Below are 20,550 nucleotides of genomic sequence, written 5' to 3'. Positions count from 1 at the left end.
GTCGTGGCACCTCTTCTGGACTCCATTTCCCATGAGCAGTAGCGACCATTCATGAAATCATGAGACCCATCATGGGACCGTGTAGCTCCACTCTTTAACAGCAGTGTTTTGGGTCACAGATGCAGGCAGTATGGCGGTAGAAACCATCGCACCTGACTGGGAGTTTGACCGTTTTGACGACGGTTCACAAAGTAAGTGACAGCTCGTCCTGAAACTGCAGTGAAACAAAGCGACGTGCTAAAGTTAACTACGTTAGCATCCAGTGCTAGCTAACGCTACTAGCAGGATGCTTTACCTCTAGGCACCGTCTATTTGCTGGCACCAAACAAACGTTGTTGATAATTGCAAACAAATGTTCGTCAATTTGATATATTTTTATTCATCTTCGCTTTGTTTACTTTAATTGAATGTCCAGCATACCCAGTCCAGATGTAATGTAAAAAGCAAATTCGTAAAATTAAGTGAGAAAGCAAAGTTAGCTAGCGTTAATGACCGTCGTTGGTCGCACAGCGCAGTTACAGCTGATCAGTTTGACAGCCTAACGACACGTAATTTTGACTGTAGCTCATCGTAAAAACAACGTTAATCGGAGACTTCCTTCCACTAAAGCAACAGAAATGCACCTTGGTTTGTTTACTTTTAGTGTGTCAGGTCTCCTGCAGTCAATAGTCAGTGCATCTAATATAAATTAATTAGGTCTGATTATTTATTTGGTCTCCATTCCTGGCTTCTAATCAAATGTTCATATACATTTAAAGGAGTAGGAGTTTGTTTTATTTAAACGTTTTAGCAAAACATAATGGTCCTGAAGCCGTTAACTGCTATCTAGCTGTAAAAGCACATTGGTATTAACATTAGAGTCAATCCTGAACTGTCCTGCTGAAGTTTCCTTGCTCAAACCCTTCACCCTACAGAAATACACACAGAGGTTCAACTGAAGAACTACAGTAAGTTTCTAGAGGAGTACACCTCTCAGCTGAGGGGTATCGAGGAGGCTCTGGATGACTCCATCGGAGATGTGTGGGACTTCACTCTGGACCCCATTGCCCTCAAGGTAAAACACCAAACACTGGCTGTACATTTACCTGAAAGGACTGACATTGTTTTTACACAATTTACACTGTGCAACTTCCTTCCCAATACTCTTTTTCAGCTTCTACCATACGAGCAGTCATCATTATTGGAGTTAATTAAAACTGACAATAAGGTAAATAAAGAATAACAGAATATTTGTCTCAGCCTTAAAGTTTGTTTTGGATAATAAGTGTTATTGTGGTGTGTGCAGGTTCTGAACAAAGTCATCACAGTGTATGCCGCTCTCTGCAGTGAAGTGAAGAAGCTCAAGTATGAGGTAAGTCAAAATATTGCACTCTGTGCTATTGCACCATATCTGTCTACTCTTGCTTAAAGGTGCTCAGTGGAGTTTGATGGCTATTTTATGAATGGGGAAAAATGCATCCATATTTACTATCTGTATTGCTGCATATTGTGGTGGCTTTGATTTTAAACTTTGTGTAGTTAAAAAGATTATCATAGGAAGATATGCCTTGAATACATTAACTTTTATTAAAACAATATGTGAGGAGGCTGAACACAGTTCTGCAGAGAGTGTTCGTTGACTTTATATTCACACATGACGTCACTGGTTACAAAGAAACTCACAGATGTGCAAACCATCATAGTAGCAACTACTTTCCCAACACTGGCATAGTTAAAAAAGGATTAATGTATCCCCTTTTGGCTTATTAGGAGAAAATCTTACATTTTAAGAGGCTTTGAAGAAGGGCTGGGTGATATGGACCAAAAGTCATGTCCCGATATATTTAATGTTCAGTCAAAGTCAAAGCCAAATATGACATGTTACAAGTAGTTTAATTGAAACAGTTTATTTAAGTGAACATAAATACTGTATAACAACAGGAGTACCTTTTTTTTTAAGTCAAAGCTCCAATTAGTGCCAATTTAAATAGAAAATATCTTAAATAAAAGTAGCCTATGAAATAAAATTGGCCAATCTTTTTCTGAAATAAATATATTTATATGAGAAAAGAATAACAAACATTACAAAAGAACTAAATATGACAAAGGGCAGCATATATATATATATATATATATATATATATATATATATATATATATATATATACACATCACAGGGTCCGCATTTTCAACTCTCAACATGTCAGAAGAAACTTTACTCACAGTTTCAATTTACCAAAATGACATGCCAACTTTCAAGCTTGGCTCTAGATATTGATTGCAACAGTATTTTTTGACCAGGACATGATCCCCAATTCAAATACAATGTTTTTGCTAATGACCTGCACACCTGTAAATGGAATTTTCCAATAATTACTTTTCCTTAATTGTAGACAACAGTTGAGTACATAATTTCTTTATTCAAAAGGCAATTATTGCATACACAAGATAAACAAAACAGGGATCATTCATATACAACTGCTCCATAGTTATACTAGAGGTCTATAACTCCAGAGGGAACCTTCCAGCAACATATTTTTACACAAATGATTATATCCCTCGTTGACTTTATATTCACACATGACGTCACTGGTTACAAAGAAACTCACAGATGTGCAAACCATCATAGTAGCAACTACTTTCCCAACACTGGCATAGTTAAAGAAGGATTAATGTATCCCCTTTTGGCTTTTTAGGAGAAAATCTTACATTTTAAGAGGCTTTGAAGAAGGGCTGGGTGATATGGACCAAAAGTCATGTCCCGATATATTTAATGTTCAGTCAAAGTCAAAGCCAAATATGACATGTTACAAGTAGTTTAATTGAAACAGTTTATTTAAGTGAACATAAATACTGTATAACAACAGGAGTACCTTTTTTTTTTTAAGTCAAAGCTCCAATTAGTGCCAATTTAAATAGAAAATATCTTAAATAAAAGTAGCCTATGAAATAAAATTGGCCAATCTTTTTCTGAAATAAATATATTTATATGAGAAAAGAATAACAAACATTACAAAAGAACTAAATATGACAAAGGGCAGCATATATATATATATATATATATATATATATATATATATATATATATATATATATATACACACACACATCACAGGGTCCGCATTTTCAACTCTCAACATGTCAGAAGAAACTTTACTCACAGTTTCAATTTACCAAAATGACATGCCAACTTTCAAGCTTGGCTCTAGATATTGATTGCAACAGTATTTTTTGACCAGGACATGATCCCCAATTCTTACAATGTTTTTGCTAATGACCTGCACACCTGTAAATGGAATTTTCCAATAATTACTTTTCCTTAATTGTAGACAACAGTTGAGTACATAATTTCTTTATTCAAAAGGCAATTATTGCATACACAAGATAAAAAAAACAGGGATCATTCATATACAACTGCTCCATAGTTATACTAGAGGTCTATAACTCCAGAGGGAACCTTCCAGCAACATATTTTTACACAAATGATTATATCCCTTGTTTGTGGTTTTTATGCTCAGATTCCTGTTTTTTTGTTTTGGTGTCCCAGCTTATTTGGAATTGGGGTAGTACAAATTTTAATTGTCCTGAATTTGCATCCCCTTGCAGGCTGAAACAAAGTTCTACAATGGCTTATTGTTCTATGGAGAGGGAGGTAATGTGTCGGCTATAACAATTTATTATTATTCTATTGTTCCCCTCAGTGGTACAAATATATTCTTGATTCATTAATTAAATAAATTGTGTTACAGTGTCTGACACCAGCGTTGTTGAAGGAGAGTCTCAGATTCAGATGGGCAGATTTATCTCGTTTCTTCAGGTAGGTGGAGAAAACATTCTGTTGTAATGTACCGTAGTTTATTGAAATCCACACAACATTTATAGTCTCCCACTTTGTCCTCTGGTAGGAACTGTCCTGTTTTGTGTCAAGATGTTATGAAGTGGTTGTCAACATTGTTCATCAGCTGGCCGCCCTCTACAACAGCAGCAAGTAAGAGCCGTCAACTGACACAAGTAATGTGATACAGTGACTGTACTGTTCTTGTTGGATTGGCTCGCAAACCCACACTGTCAAAAGAGCCTTTGTGCACTTCACATACAGACAAAACTGTAACTCACAGACTGCAATTCTCGGTTCAGCACAGTTAGCATGTTTGGCTCTGTTTATAAATTAATCAAAATGTACAAAAGCATCTTTCCTCTCATCACTCAGGGGTGCAACAAAAATCATTGAGTCGTCAGGTGTCCATTTCCAGGTGGGTTTTAGGATTTGTTTAGTTTTATTCATGACCTCAATCGAAATTCTGTGTATTACATATATATATATATATATATATATATATATATATATGTATATATGTATATATATATATATATATATATATATATATTTTTTTTTTTTACGGTGTCTGGTTTGTGTTTCCCATGTAGATTGTGTATGAACACCTCGGGGAGCTGTTAGTGGTTCTGCTCACACTCGATGAGATAATGGAAAATCACGGCACACTAAAAGATCACTGGAAGATGTATAAAAGGTTAACACACACACACACACACACACACACACACACACACACACACACCTGTCTGTTACAAACAATAAGATAAAGGTAAATCTCAACTCCAGAAGTTAAATGTTTTTGGTAAAGAAGATAACATTCAGTTATCCAGATGACCATGAAGGACAGCTCTTAAAAATGATCTTAAGATGAAGTGTTTCTCCTAAAGCCCAGAAGTCTATCACAAATATAATCTTGGAACAGCAAACAAAGCAAGAGGTTAATAATATGCTGTGTTAGAAGAGAAATCAGGAGCAGGGAAAACACTGAAGCACATAGAAACACACTGAGGCGTAACAATCCATTCTAGCAAGATATTTTGTTTTATTTTCAACATTTTCTGCATTTATACCTAATTTTATCTGTTTAAACCATAATATATATGAGCTATAGTCTTCTATAACCACCTGCTTTAGGTTATTGAAATCTGTGCACCATAACCCGGGGAAATTTTCCATTCCTGAAGAGAAGCTGAAACCATTTGAGAAGCTCCTGCTCAGACTTGAAGGACAGATGCTGGACGGCATGATACTCCAGGTAATTTCACTTCTTTTGGGCCTTTAGTATGTTGTAGAATTCATTTTCTGAGGTTGAAGTATTTTTCTGAATAGTCAGATGTTTTAGTTTTTTTGCTATATGTGAACAGAAATCCATTTCTCTACCATCAACTGAATACTTGAGTGAATGTATTCTTTTCATGTCTACTGAGCCTCATTGACTTCAATGTTCCTGACTGTGTGACAGGCCTGTGTGGAGCAGAGATTCGATGATCCTGGGGAAGGAGTAGCTGTTGCCAAAAACGGTGCCTTTGCCGAGGAGTTCGCCTTCAACATTCGCACCATATTCACCAATATTGAGTCCAAAATTGGTCAGTTTTTCTTCTCAGGATATCAAATCAAATCAAATCAAACTTTATTTATATAGCGCTTTTCATACATAAAAATGCAACACAAAGTGCTTTACAAAAAAAATAAGAATAAAAACAAACAATAAAAATGACAAAACCCACCCCTCCCTCCCCCACATACACATCTGTAAGTATACATACACAAACATGCACACACGCATTTAGTCATGCACGCACACAAACACACACTCAGACTCACACACAGCACATATTGATCGACTTGACTTGTTGACTTGTTTGCTCTTTCCATCGACTTTAAGTAATTTACAACTATGTGTCTTTTTATTGTTTTCAGGTGAACCTTCAGAGATTGACCAGAGAGATAAATATGCTGCCATCTGTGGTCTTTTTGTGCTTCACTTTCACATCTTCAGGAGTGTCGATAAAAAGTTCTACAAAGCGTTGCTTGACGTCTGTAAAAAGGTACTTCAGTATTCTTGCCCTGTCTCTTTTAACTTTTTTTATGGACCTCGCAAAAGTGAAAAGATCTTGCTTATGTGTGTTTGTCTCTGCCTCTTTCTCCAGGTCCCAGCTGTCACTCTGACTGCAAACATCATCTGGTTTCCCGACACTTTCCTCCTCACTAAGGTCCCAGCCGCAGCGAAACTGATGGATAAGAAGAGTCTTCAGAGCATCAGAGCGCAGAGAGACACCTACCTGCAGCAAAGAGCTCAGACACTAACAAAGTCAGTGGGGATAAAAACATTTGTTTTGTTTAAATCTGAATTTTAGATTTGTGGTGTCTGATTGTTCCTGTTGTCTATTCAGGGATGTTCAGTCTTACTACGTGTTTGTAACTTCCTGGATGATGAAGATGGAGTCTATCTTGTCCAAGGAGCAGAAAAGTGACAAGTTGGCAGAAGACCTGAACAGCAGGTGTAATGTGTTTGTACAGGTAAGGACTGACAGTATTGTTTTCTTTACTTTAAGTCCAGTCCCCACTGGACATGTTTCTGGAAGCGATTTTACGTCACACATGCACCTCACGGATTAAGTAGGTTTCCATTCTTTTAACCCTTTATCAGGCAAAGAACTATACTTGGTAACTTCAGGTAATATTTTGAGAAAAAAGTTGCAAATTTACTAGATTAAAGTGACAAATCTACAATAAAAAAAGTCGCAGATTTAAGACATTTAAAGTGGCAAATCTGCGCGAAAAAAGTTGCAGATTTACGAGAAAAAAAAGTTTCACCATTTTAAATCTCATAAATCTGCACATTTTTTCTCATAGATTTGCCACTTTAATCTGGTAAATTTTTTTCTCAAAATATTATTTTCGTATGTTTTTTTTATACATTCTGTATGTAATATCCTCCAATATTCTTGAGGGTTGAAATTTGGAGTATGGGAAAGTATTTCAATGAGTCCTATTAAGGGTTAAAGTGGTGAATCTGGGAGAAAAAAGTTGTTTTCGCGCAGATTTGCCACTTAAAATCTCTTAAATCTGTGACTTTTTTTCTTGTAGATTTGCCTCTTTAATCTAGTAAATTTGCAACTTTTTTCTCGAAATATTACCTGAAGTTACCAAATATAGTTCTTTGCCTGATAAAGGGTTAAATGTTTCAGTCCCCACTGAGGGCATGGGGTGAGTATCTCACCCAGTAAGGTGCATTGATTATCCTGCAAAAAACACACAAAGGAATATGTTAAAAAGTGTTGTTCTTTCACATAGAAGTTTGTTGAAGATAAAACTTCTTTACTAACAGTTTCCTTTGTGTCTCCTGTTCCCCACAGGGCATCCTGTATGCATACAGCATCAGCACCATTATCAAAACCACCATGAACATGTACATGTCGATGCAGCGGCCCATGACCAAGACCTCTGTCAAAGCTCTGTGTCGACTGGTTGAATTACTTAAGGTCTGTGTGTGTATTTGGATTTTTTTCGATTTTTTTGAATTTTTCCCACCCCTGCAGTGTCTGTCTGAGTAAAACTAATAAAAGTCACATGTTGTGCCTCCCCCCTCAGGCTGTGCAGCACACATTTCACAGGCGCTCCATGGTTGTAGCAGACTCGGTTTCTCACATCACTCAGCAGCTACAGTCACAGGCTCTCAATGCCATCGGCAACGCCAAGGTAAATATAAACGCATGGATAATGTATAATATTGTTGGTATATACTGGAGGAGGTTTGTTTTTATGGTTTTATTTTATTTGCACAGTTAGAATTACATAAAATGACAAAGATAACATATAATGTAAAGTGCAGGGAGAGGCAGAAACCCAGATGGGCTTATTTAAAGCCTCCACCTAAAATTTCATTAGAAAGTAATAAACTGATAATAGAAAAAACAAATGTATAACATCAACAAGTTATAATGACAATAACAAAAACAATTAAAAACAACATGTTAAAAAAGTGTATTTGTGTGTGAACTAGAATTTCAAAACGGCAGTTAAATGAACTTTCAGACATCTTTTGAAGCACAGGTTGTGACATAAGTGATATTTTTTCTCATTAGAGTTGTAACTTGATTGTGTTTTTATTCGATGAAGAAAAGGGTGATCTCTGACAAGAAGTACAGCGAGCAGCGGCTGGATGTGCTTTCATCTTTGGTTATGGCGGAAAATGCTCTAAGTGGACCCAGCACAAAGGAGCGACGCTTAGTGGTGTCTCTGGCACTGTGTGTCGGCACTCAGCTGGTACGTCCGGTGAAAGTTTGTGAATTAGAAATGCATCTGTTTCCTTAGCTTTTCTTTTACCTAAAATCTCGTGTCTCGTAGAAAACTTTCAAAGATGAGGAGCTGCTTCCACTGCAGCTCGTGTTGAAGAAGCTGGATCTGATTAGTGAGCTGAGTGAGAGGTGGGATTTCTTTCTTCTTTTGATCATGTTGAACTAAATTTCAATTTGTACATTTTCTAGTCAGAGCATGACACAATATCTTTTTGCCTCATCTGCCAAATGCTGGCATCATGCTTAACCCTCGAGGCAGCGAAGAAAACTTCCAGAAGTTTAGATGCTGATGCCTGGTGTGGAGCCAGCGCAGACAGCTTTCAACATCTCGTCGAATAGATGGTTGTTGTGATGTCTCATAGGCAAAGAACTTGTGCAGTTGTTTTGAGAACTTTATATAACCAAATTATGAGAAGATGCTGACATCTCAACTCTGGTCTTTGATTATCTGTTGAAATAAACATTTTTACTTTCGTCTGACACTTTGATGCTGAAGTTGGACGTTTACAAAACTGCATATAGATTCATTGCACAAATTCTTATTTTATGCACGTAGTTTGATGTTCTGTTTGACCTACATTAACAGTCTTTAAGCATACTTGGTCTCTGTTTTTCTTTGTTCCTCAGGGTCAAGCTGCAGTGTGACTGTAGTTTCCTTTACTGGCACCGAGCTGTGTTTCCTATCTACCTTGATGATGTATACGACAACGCTGTGGACGCAGCACGCATACACGTAAGTAAACTTGACTGTTCACACCCACTCTGGACAAGACTTGTAACCCTGCATGCATCACAAAGGATTTGTTTTTTTTTGTCAATTTAAGGGAAAACCTACATTGATTAATGAATGTTGGATTGCTGTTTTACCAGAAACATGGACTGACACTCTTCTTTTTTATAGAAACATCTCTCTCTGTAGTTTTTTTTTTTTAAATGTCACCTGTTTCTCTTCCTGTGTTTGATTGGCTCTTCTGCGGTCCTCGTCAATGTCTGTGATTGGTCGGAGCAGTACATGTTCAGTGCGCTGAGGGACAGTGTGCCCTCCATGTTGCACGCCAAACACATGGAATCATGTAACCAGCTACTGGAGAGCTACGACAAGGAGATCATGGACGTGTTCAACGAGGTGAGAACAGATAAAACAGAGTAGCCAGATTAAATGAGGATGTGAGAGGAGGAAAGAGGAAATGTACAGCATTGTGCATATTTTTTACAGATCAAACAAATTATTTACATTTACATTTAGTCATTTAGCAGACGCTTTTATCCAAAGCGACTTACAGGAAGGAAAAAGCAAACAATGAAGGTATAGTGCAATAACATCTATTAGTGCATCAATAAGTGCTAGTGGCAATTCTTTAAGGAGTAGAATTATCGTGTTGTGCTAGGAGAGAAGAGATCAATCATCACCCCTAAGTTTCTCATCACCCTAGTGGAGGCAAGACACAGGGAGTCAGTTTTGATGTTGATGTTGATGTTGATGTTGTATTGTAGGTTTAGCAGGGAGGACCAGCAGTTTAGTTTTTGAAAGGTTCAGCTGGAGGTGATGCCTTCATCCATGTGTTGATGTCAGAGACCCTTGCAGAGACCGAGGGGTCATCAGGAGGAAATGACAGATAGAGCAGAGTGTCATATGCATAGCAGTGATAGGAAAAGCCATGTGAGCGGATAACCTGACCCAGAGAGGTGGTGTAGATAGCGAATAGCAGGGGTCCCAGCACTGAGCCATGGGGAACCCCTTTGGAGAGGCAATGCAAAGTAGACAACTGTCCATGCCAGGATACACTGAATGAGCGTCCTTTGAGGTAGGAATCAAACCAGGACAGAGCCAAGCCAGAGATGAACATTTTAGAGATTATCAGTGTTGCTGTCTCATCCTTAACCTCCATGTACCTTTTGTAAACATTGACCTCATTTTGTCTTGGCATCTTCCTCTTATAGCACCTGCTGGACAAGCTGTGTAAGGAGATTGAGAAGGACCTGCGTCTCTCTGTTCACACCCACCTCAAGCTGGACGACAGGAACCCTTTCAAAGTTGGCATGAAGGACCTGGCTCACTTCTTCTCCCTCAAACCCATCCGGTTCTTTAACCGCTTCATCCATATCAAAGGTGATAAAGAAAAACGGCGTCCTGTTTTCTTTTCTTTCTTTTCCATTTTCTCATCACATCTATGGCACTTATTTGAATGAAAAAGTCCCATGATGGTTTCTATAATTTATATTAATTTGAAATTCAGATGCAAAATGTGTAAAAATGTTATATTATAAGGATAGTGTGGATTTATTGTCGGGTTCTATGCGCTACTTATTCAATCAGTGTGTTATCTACTGCTGTGAACCGGGGCAGCAGCAAAACATATTTTAGCCACCAAAAAAAAGAATCACCTAAAAAATGAATATCACTAAGTGTATGCTGTATTTACAACATTTTCACTGCTTTACCTTACTGTCAACAGCTCTCTTTATGTTAAAGTTTACAACAGGGAACTTAAGCTGTTACCTGGACTCTCTTCAAAGCCACCAGACGTTTTAAAAATAATATACGTATAATAAACTTTTTTTAAAAAGGGTGACTGAGTCAGTCAACAAACAAAAACATTATAAGAAATGTATAAAAATACTAAAAATAGAAATATATATACTGTTTTGGAAAATCACTGAAGAGCAATACTCAATAAGAAGTCACCAAAAATGAATACTGGAGAGGAAGAATAAGATAAGAAAAGAGAGAAGAGAAAGAAGTCATTGTTTGACGAAGAACACCTGCAGACCAAGCAACAACTTGCAAGACAGATAAGAACTAGAACAAGAACAGGCTTTCACTATTCATTTTTTTTATTCACAAAGATTATATTGAAGACAGTTTGTGTGCCATTCATTTCTCTATTACAATCTCAATAAATTAGAATATCATAGAAAGTTTATTTATGCCAGTAGTTCAATTCAAAAAGTGGAAATAACACATTACAAAGAAGCACAGTAGCTTCTTTTAAATCTCTTTTAAAAACTCACTTTTATCAATTGGCCTTCTCTTAATTTCCTTTTATTACTGTTGTATGATTACCTTGTTGTGATTGGTGATTTTGAATTTTACATTTAAAAAAATGTTTTTAATGTAATTTCTTCTTGTTGTTTTATTTTGTTGTTGTCAGTAAATTGTATTTGATATGTTTTATTTCTGTTGTACAGCACCTTGTAACTTGTTTGTGAAAGGTGCTATATAAATAAAGTTATTATTATTATTATTATTATATAGATCCATTACACACAGAATGAAACATTCCATGTCTTAATTTATTATTATTTATATTAATTTATATTATTTATTTATTTATTAACTAATTCTAATTATTAAGGCTTTCATTTAATGAAGACCTAAAATTCAGTGTCTCAAAAAAAGTTTAATATTACAAAAGACCAATTTTAAAAAGTATGTTTAATATGGAAATGTTGGCCTCTGAAAAAAGTATGTCCATCTATATGACGCAATACTTGGTTGGGGCCATTTGACTACAATTACTGGAAATGGACCTTTCCATAATATTCAAATTTATTGAGATGCATATGTGCACATGCACATGGCTTTAAAAGCTTCAGTTCAAAAGAGTACTGTGTGAGCTGTGTAATGCTGACACCTTCTGGAAAATTGTAAGATTACACTGATAACCGGGCGCAGTAATGTGCTGCCCACTGCTCCTTGCATGGTGTGAAAAAAAAGGATGGGTTAAATGCAGAGGTTGAATTTCCCCATTGTGGGATTAATAAAGTAATCTTCTATTTCTATTTCTTCTATAATAATTTGTCCTTTTTATCCATGTCCTTGCAGCTTACGTGACCCACTACCTGGATAAAACTTTCTACAACCTAACCACTGTCGCTCTGCACGACTGGGCGACCTACAGTGAGATGAGGAACCTCGCCACGCAGCGCTACGGACTTACAATGACCGAGGCTCATCTGCCCAGCCAGACGCTGGAGCAGGTCTGTGTGGTTGCACTATACACATCATGACAGATGTCTTTTAATGAAAGAAGCAGGTGACAAATGGCTGATTATAACTGTGTTGTCATCAGGGTTTGGACGTCCTGGAGATCATGAGGAACATTCATGTTTTTGTCTCGCGCTACCTTTATAACCTCAACAACCAGGTACAGACTTACTCTCCATATTCACCTTCTCTCTCTTGAACCAAGCAGTTTTCTGTGTTTTTTTTTATACTTTATTTGTTTTTCTTTTCACAACACAAACATGAGGTCATATACAAACTTTGTGTCACATTGAATAATACACATAAGCATTCACCACAGGGTTATAAACTTTTGTTCACAATCTACAACGATTTCAGCCGTCACACTCTGCATCGGCTAGCTATGTAGCCCATTTAGCCCAGTAATCTTTCCCCTTTTCCTTCTGTAATCTCAAAGTGAACGTTATATGTTCCACACTGTATATGTCATTTATTATATTTTTCCAAAGGTTCAGGGAGGGAGGTTCTCTAAGAGTTATTGCTTTTTTACTTGCTGCCATGAGGATCTTTAATAAATATCTGTCCCTGTTATGCAGATCCCTTGGTATATTCCCCAAATAAAATGAGACACAAGTGAAGACCATATCAAAGCCCAGAATCCTCTTTGTTGTAATAACAACAATAATAATAATAATTCATTTTATTTAATAGGGCCCCTTTCAAGGCACTCAAGGTCGTCTTACAACATGGATAAAACAATGCAGAACATCATACACACCATACAATCTAAACATCATAGAACATTTACGAATACATTACAATAAAGGAGGGGGGTTTGTGTGGAGGCTCAGATGGAGTGAGCGAGTCTGAACAGGTAAGTCTTGAGTTGTGATTTGAACTGATTGAGAGATGTGATGTTGCGAAGGGAAGGGGGAAGGGAATTCCAGAGCAAGGGAGCAGAGCGACTGAAAGCTCTGTTCCCCATGGATAAAGCTTGTACTTGGGTCCAGAAAGGTTGCAAAGCTGGGCAGGTCCAAAAAATATGGGTATGGTCTGCCATTAGTTGACCACATTGTCTCCAACATTGGGTCTGATGGCCTGTTTGTTATGATTTTATTTTGGGGGTTATTAAAAACCTCACCAAGTTCTTCCAACAAAAGCTCCTCCAAGACTGAGTTTGTGGTCGACATCTGGGTGTGTGTTATGGCGGTCCATTCCTCTGGGGAGATTGCAATTTCCAACTCTCTTAGTTTTCTGTGTTTTTGATACAATGTTTGTTTTCCTACAGATCTTCATAGAGAAGGCCAGTAACAACAAGCACTTGAACACCATTAACATCCGTCACATTGCCAACTCCATCAGGACACACGGCACAGGCATCATGAACACCACGGTGAGTTTACAGGAAGGGCGGTGGTGTGTGGTTGAGTCTCTATCCCTTTGTACTTTTTCTCTCAGATCTGGTTGAATCAAGGTTGTTTTTTTGCCTCATCTGTTGCATGTCTTCTTTCATCAGGTGAATTTCACCTATCAGTTCCTGCGGAAGAAGTTTTACATCTTCAGTCAGTTTATGTACGACGAACACATCAAGTCCAGACTCATCAAGGACATCCGCTTCTTCAGAGAAACAAAGGACCAGTCTGATCAAAAGGTAAGAAAAAACTGCCTGTCCAAATTAATTCATTTTAACAAAGCAGTCACACAACCAAAACACAAAGGGCAGCTGGTGAATATTGTAGGGGGAACTTCCTAGAAAACTCCTAATAATGAAATGAATGAGCATGTTAAGCTTCTTATCAACAGACGCAGAAGTTCAGTAAAGCCTCGGGAACAGGGGCTTTTTCTAGATTTCCTGTTATTGGAACCAGTTTGCTTCCTAATCCTTCTGAAGTTCATGTTATAAAATTATCACCGTGCACAGTAACTTGGCTTCCTGCCATCAGCTCTTGTTCAACTATAGATTTTGTTGTGTTTTTTTGTGATCAAATTTTTTTTAATTTACTCTCACAATTCAAGAAAGCAATAGAAAGCATTAAAAAAATATTAGATGTGTTTCCTGACCACCTGTTTACCACAGAATAATGTTATTTTGTTGATGATTGCAAGAAAAAATATGACTATAAATTGCATGACCCTCCCATGATCACTCAGTGGTTACAGAAAGTAAAACATGTCTACATGATGGAATATATGACGGCCCAATTACAGCTAAAAGTACCTGTTTTTATGAGAAGGTGGGCCCCAGTTACAGATTTTATTGCTTAAGACTCTTATACACTATTATTATCTAAATTATCCCTTTTATATTTTATTTTATTTTATTTTATTTTTTTATTTTTTTTTGGAATACAGAAACAGATAAAATATGTGTAATACCCTTTACAGTGCCATTTGTGTGACAGATGAGACCCAATCTCAAGATGTTTTGATTTGTTTTCCTTTGCGATGTTAATTGTCTGTAAATGTGCATAAAGGCAATAAAGTTAAAAAAAAAAATTTAAAAAAAGAAAGCATTAAAAATGCACCATGATGTAAAATACAAACAATGGCAGACTTTCACAATCAAATATACAACACACCGAAAACATAAGAATGTCTCCTAGGCTGTAATAAATGCACACATTACACAAAAATGAAGATGTTGTTGTTGTTGTTGTTGTAGTACCCATTCGAGCGTGCAGAGAAGTTTAACCGAGGCATCAGGAAGCTGGGCATCACTCCTGATGGACAGAGCTACCTGGACCAGTTCAGACAGCTCATCAGCCAGATTGGTGAGGAAAACACATAAGTGTTATTGATCTGTAGTTGGCATATAAATTTAGAAATCCAAATGTAGGTGCAGGCGAATGTAAACCAACATCAGTTTGACCCTTTTCTTTCAGGCAACGCCATGGGCTACGTTCGTATGATCCGTTCTGGAGGTCTCCACTGTTGCAGCAGTGCTATTAGGTAAAGGAGAGTTTTTAAGAGTGCTGGTTGTGTATTTGGTTTGTGCTCCATTGCAGTGTTAACCCATTGAAGCCTGGAAAGCAGATACGTCGTTTTGTAGTATTTGTATAAGCTCTCAAATACTTTTTGAATTTCATTTCTATCTGCTACAGAGGCTGAAAAATCTATTATTTAGTAGAAGCGTTGACACTTCTGTTGAATATCCAGAAAAACTTCAGGTTTTAGGGGCTTATTTTAAAATCGCCCAGAGGTTTTACAGGCGTTTTAGGCCTCAATGGATTAATATGGAGGTCTTGGGCTGAATATGTGTGAGAAAGTTAATGCATATTAATGAAGTTCATAAGGCATTTCAGAAAGATTCAGTAGGTAACTTTTATAAAAATAGCTTTCTTGTTCACTCAAACTGTCACTATATCCTAGCAGTAATACATGAGACAGATAATCTGTGAAACAATCATGTTCCTCTGGCTCCTCCTAGTGCTGCTAACAGCTTTTGTAAGAATCCTCTATGCCTGAAGAACAAAACAACCAATCAGAGCCGAGGAGTCCCGAACACAGTGTCACTTGTTGATGAACTGCAAACAAATTGTCATACTAGGCAGCGCTCATCAAATCATATTAAAATTTCTGTTACTGCATTGCCTTTTTATCCACATATTTCCATAAACATATTTTAGTGGACTGATAGCTGTATAATGAAAAAGTTTGTGACCCAGCCATCATGTTAAAAATAGTCAGTTTGAGCAAATATTACAAAAGTTATTTTTATAAAATTGATTTACTGAATCTTTAACTGGATGTATTACTGTTATATATACTTTTTTTTGCTTAAATGTGATTAAAATTCAAGTGTTTTCTGTCATATCTCACAATGTTTTATTTTGCATGTTATGTTTTTGTGCCAGGTTTGTCCCCGACCTGGAGGATATAGTCAACTTTGAGGAGCTGGTGAAGGAGGAGGGACTGTCAGAGGAGACCCAGAGAGCTGCTAGGTAGGGCATTTGAAAAACGAATTAACTAAAAATTAAAACTAAAATTATAATTCTGTGTTTCTGTAAATGATTTAGGGTATTTTTTGTGTGGTTGTTTTAAGTCCAGTGTTAGCTCTAGTCCAGGGATTCCCAAAGTGTGGTGCGTGGACCCCTGGGGGTGCGCGAGATGAAAAATGTAATGGCAGTCTGATAATTACATTTTCCCCCCACACAATAAAGTCGCATAAATAAACATTTCCTTTGTAAAATGTTAAATCAAAAACTGTAATATTAATTAATTAATAAATGCAGGCTATTCATAATGCACTTCATCTTTAAATGAAGCGTAGAAGAAGTTATCTTCTTCCATTTTTCCAGCCTGTGTTATGATGACGGGTTGTTTAGCTCCACGCTCATTTAAACTTGCTGCAATTTTTGTTCAACGCGGCTCAAAATATTATAACATTTTCCCAACTTATGTGCTTTCTGCCTCTGATCCTGAGCCTGTCATCATCCTCTTTGCTCTCAAAAGTGGAAGCTTGCACATAACTTTATTGCATTATACTGAAACTGTGTTCAGGCTAATTCAAATGCGAGATCGCATTGTTGTGATCGTGATTATGTGTGTTCTCATTTGAGCATGATTAAACATGCCGCCTTTAATATGGCTATAAAAAAGCTTATTGCATTTTAGGTTTTTTTGAAGGTGTGGGGGATTGGGGGTGCGTCAACCCGGTTGGGACATAGAAGGGGGTGCGCAGCTAAAAACGTTTGGGAACCGCTGCTCTAGTCAGTGTTAAACTCTATACAAACAGCTGTGCTTCATTTGCCTCTACATACAGATGTCAAGATATTTTCAGGGTGTTTGACTTTGTAACCCTGCAGAGGGCGCCACAGCTAAAAACTGTAAAGGCAACATCAGCTCTTGTTAGCACACTTCTTACTGTTGATTATCATTTCCAGTGTCCTCGATTCAGTGTTGGGAGATCTGACCAGCAACTCTGCAGAGGGGACGGAGTACTTCAAGATGCTCGTTGCAGTGTTCGCACCTGAGTTCCGTAGCGCCAAGAACATGCACCTGAGGAACTTCTACATGATCGTACCCCCACTGGTCAGTTCCAGCACCTTTTTTGGTCATTTTGTGTGTTATTTGGTCATTTTGTGTCTTTATTGATCATTTTGTGGTCAATTTGTGTCTTTTTTGGTCATTTTGTTTCCTTTTTTGGTAATTTTGTGTCTTTTTGTAGTCATTTTGTGGGTTTTTTTGGTAATTTTGTTTCTTTTTTGGGTCATTTTGTGTCTTTTTTTGGTCATTTTGTGTCTTTTCTGGTCATTTTTTGTCTTTTTTGGTCATTTTGTGTCTTTTTTGATCATTTCGTGGTCAATTTGTGTCTTTTTCGTTCATTTTGTTTCCTTTTTTGGTCATTTTGTTTCCTTTTTTGGGTGATCTGAACTGTGCGTGTGAGATTCTGTTCAGTGTGCGGGGGTCGCGGACAATATGCATGTTAAATTGGGGGTCGCGACTCAAAAAGGTTGAGAACTACTGATCTAATACACAATAAACAAATCTCTCCCATAGACGGTGAATTTCGTAGAGCACTCAATCAGTTGCAAAGAGAAACTCAACAAGAAGAACAAAACTGGAGCTGCTTTCACAGACGATGGCTTTGCTATGGGTGAGTGGGTTTACCCAAGGAATATATACAATACCTTGGTCAGCACAGTTCTGCTTTTTAGCTGTTAACTTCCTCTTCGTTTCCCCTATACGTCTCACTCTTGCAGGTGTGGCGTACATTCTGAAGCTGCTGGACCAGTATCTGGAGTTTGACTCTCTGCACTGGTTCCAGGCCGTCAGAGATAAGTACAAGAAAGAGATGAATGCTGTGGTGAAGGAGCAGAGCGTCCAGTCTGCCAGCCAGGATGAGAAGCTGTTGCAAACCATGAACCTCACTCAGAAGAGACTGGATGTCTACCTTCAGGTACAGCTCCTGTTTACGGTGGCCCTGAAGTGCAAATCACAACAACAAATCAGAAAACACAACGACAAATCAGAAAACACAACGACAAATCAGACACTCGCATGCCACATGGCAGCAAAAAGTGTAATATTGCCGTGGAACAGAGTTTATTAGCCTAAATATTTTTGACAAATTGGCAGCATTAAATCTATTCCGAATTAGCTATTGGTAACTGTATTTATGTATCCATGGATGTACAGATTATAGTCACTAAATTACTTAAATAGTTAAGAAAATGTAAAAAGGTGATGATTCTCAGGTAAGTTCTCACGTGTTAAGGAGCGTCTTTTTTCTGATTTTAAAGTGGGGTTATGGATGTTTTATTCATGATGGAAATTTGGAGATAATGTTGTTAATAAAATTGACACGCAATTGGTCAAATTGTATCTTTAAAAAAATGTGTATGTCCTTTGTGAAAAACAAACAACATGAAATTGCAAAATATTTGCTAGAAGATATTTATTTTCATCTTCAAATTTTCCGTTAAGTTGGATTGCAACATTTAAAAATAGCTGATTCATACCTTGGAGCTCCTGTCCGTTCCACCTCACAGTATCTTTATTATTATTATATATACTGTTGCTGACATTACTATTATTATTACTATATACTGTAATATACTACTATTATTATTATTATACCGGCCTTATTTATTATTATTACTATTACTATTATTATATATTTATATATCATATTATTTTATTTATAATTATTTTATTTATTTTATATTGTTACTATTTATTATTACATATTATATTATATATAATATACTGTACTATTATTACAATTATATACCGTCTAGTCACTATAGCATTGTTGCCATCATATCATCAGTACCTCAGTATTTTTATTTTATTGTATTTTATCGTACTTGAATACCGGACTGCTTTGACAACCGAATTTCCCTTCGGGATGAATAAAGTAATCTATCTATCTAACTATCTATCTTTCTCTCTCTGCCTAAAAATCTCACAAATTGTTAATTTGACCTCTTTTTATTCTTTTTTTTACTTCAGGAGTTTGAGCTGCTCCACTTCTCGTTAAGCAGCGCCCGGATCTTCTTCCGAGCGGACAAGACTGCCGCCGAGGAGACTCAGGAGAAGAAAGATAAAGGTACGATGATGTGATGATTTATTGAGTCTTTAAATTATGCAAAACCACTGGCCCGCCCACTCTGATATACAGGCTTTTCATAGATTTTTCATAGAAAGTTGGTACCCTGATTAATGAAGGGTGAGGTCAGTGGGTCTTCATCCTCCTGTAGACCTCAGAAATAACTCACTCGCCATTCTTTCCACCAGAAGAAGCTGCCAAATCAGGAGGTCCTTCAGATGGCCCGACCCCCACTGAGCCCGCCTCAAAGTGACCCTCACTGTGACATCAGCAGATCAGCGTTCATAGCTTGAATACTGTAAAATGAGGGGAAGTGTGAAGACAAGATCCCAAGCAGACTGCACTGAAATGGGTGTTCAGGGAGAAACGACCGGAAACTGGATGTAACAAAAGCCGATTTAAAGCTTCTCTTGACAAAACAATCATCTTCATTAGAGAAAGAATGTGTTGCTATTTCAGGTCTTTGTTTTTGTTTCCATCGCCGAAGCTTTGAAGTGTTCTCAACATCTAATAAATTCAGTTTGAATTTGTAGCATTTGCACAAGTGACTGCATTTTGAAAAAGTCAGGTGGTGTAACAAGTTAAAAGAAAATGCGCATTTTCTTTTTTGCCACGCTGCCTTTTGATACTTACACATCCCGTCTGGGTGGACTGGATTATTTTTCTACAGTAGAAGCTCACCTGTATGTGTCCTCTGCTGATCAGAGATGAATTCAATCAATGACTGGTTTGCATCTGTTTTGATTTCAATACTTTGCTGCATCTTTGTGTGTGTCCAATATAATAATTGTGATTGTTCCTGGCCTTTAATGGCAGCTGTTCTTAATGCCTCTGTAGATTATAGCACAGTAATGAGGACTCTTTGAGAATGTATTATCTTATGTTTGTGTGCCATATTTGTCGACTGCTTGTTTTTGTTTAGTCCATTTTATACAGTGTATGAATTATGGTGTATATGTGCCTTTCTAAGCTGTGGATACCTGTTCAATAACCTAATTAATTTAGAAATAATACATTGAAAAACACAAAGATTCTTGATCTGTGAGCGTAGCATAGTACAAAAGTTTCATTATTTCTCTGCAGCACTGGAGATGTATCATCAAATTTTTATTTCCTAATTTTGTAACTATCAACATGTGGTACATGTGAAAATGAGGCCATAATCTGGTCCAGATTACATTCCATGAATTGACTTGGTTTGAAGAGAAAGTTCTGTAAAGTCTTTGAAGACTAATAAAACTTGCACTTTTAACAAAGTTGAATGTCTTATTAGTTTGTCATAAAAGCCTTCATTATTGAAATAAGCACAGACATGAACAAATGTTTGCTCTGGATGTTTCCTGGTGTAAACATGTACATATCTGCCTGCAAATGTGTACAGTGTGACTATAACTGACTCCAAGAATTGAATTTA

General features: G+C 37.1%; 1 protein-coding gene across 2 annotated transcripts; it reads left to right on the top strand.

The window, feature by feature from the left end:
* The first annotated feature begins 53 nt into the window (after positions 1-53).
* On the top strand, positions 54-20,392 carry washc4 (WASH complex subunit 4). Of its 2 annotated transcripts, none has more exons than XM_059335517.1 (33): positions 54-191; positions 915-1,054; positions 1,154-1,207; positions 1,286-1,351; positions 3,586-3,631; positions 3,729-3,796; positions 3,885-3,967; positions 4,190-4,232; positions 4,408-4,511; positions 4,952-5,072; positions 5,280-5,403; positions 5,738-5,865; positions 5,968-6,128; positions 6,211-6,337; positions 7,177-7,302; positions 7,412-7,519; positions 7,940-8,086; positions 8,168-8,247; positions 8,746-8,851; positions 9,128-9,244; positions 10,060-10,228; positions 11,945-12,099; positions 12,192-12,266; positions 13,374-13,478; positions 13,602-13,736; positions 14,748-14,856; positions 14,968-15,034; positions 15,940-16,026; positions 16,969-17,116; positions 17,585-17,681; positions 17,788-17,984; positions 19,040-19,136; positions 19,328-20,392. In XM_059335517.1, the coding sequence occupies exons 1-33, from the start codon at positions 131-133 to the stop codon at positions 19,387-19,389; spliced, it is 3,513 nt and encodes a 1,170-aa protein (XP_059191500.1). In that variant the 5' UTR covers positions 54-130; the 3' UTR covers positions 19,390-20,392. The 2 variants fall into 2 exon arrangements, with proteins under 2 accessions (XP_059191500.1, XP_059191499.1); XM_059335516.1 differs by having other exon boundaries at positions 19,325-20,392.
* Positions 20,393-20,550: the final 158 nt, after the last annotated feature.

This window comes from Centropristis striata, chromosome 6 (assembly GCF_030273125.1).
Source record: "Centropristis striata isolate RG_2023a ecotype Rhode Island chromosome 6, C.striata_1.0, whole genome shotgun sequence".
Classification (NCBI taxonomy): domain Eukaryota; kingdom Metazoa; phylum Chordata; class Actinopteri; order Perciformes; family Serranidae; genus Centropristis; species Centropristis striata.
Note: the sequence above shows the minus strand (reverse complement) of the source record. Positions and strands in the feature narration are given on the sequence as shown.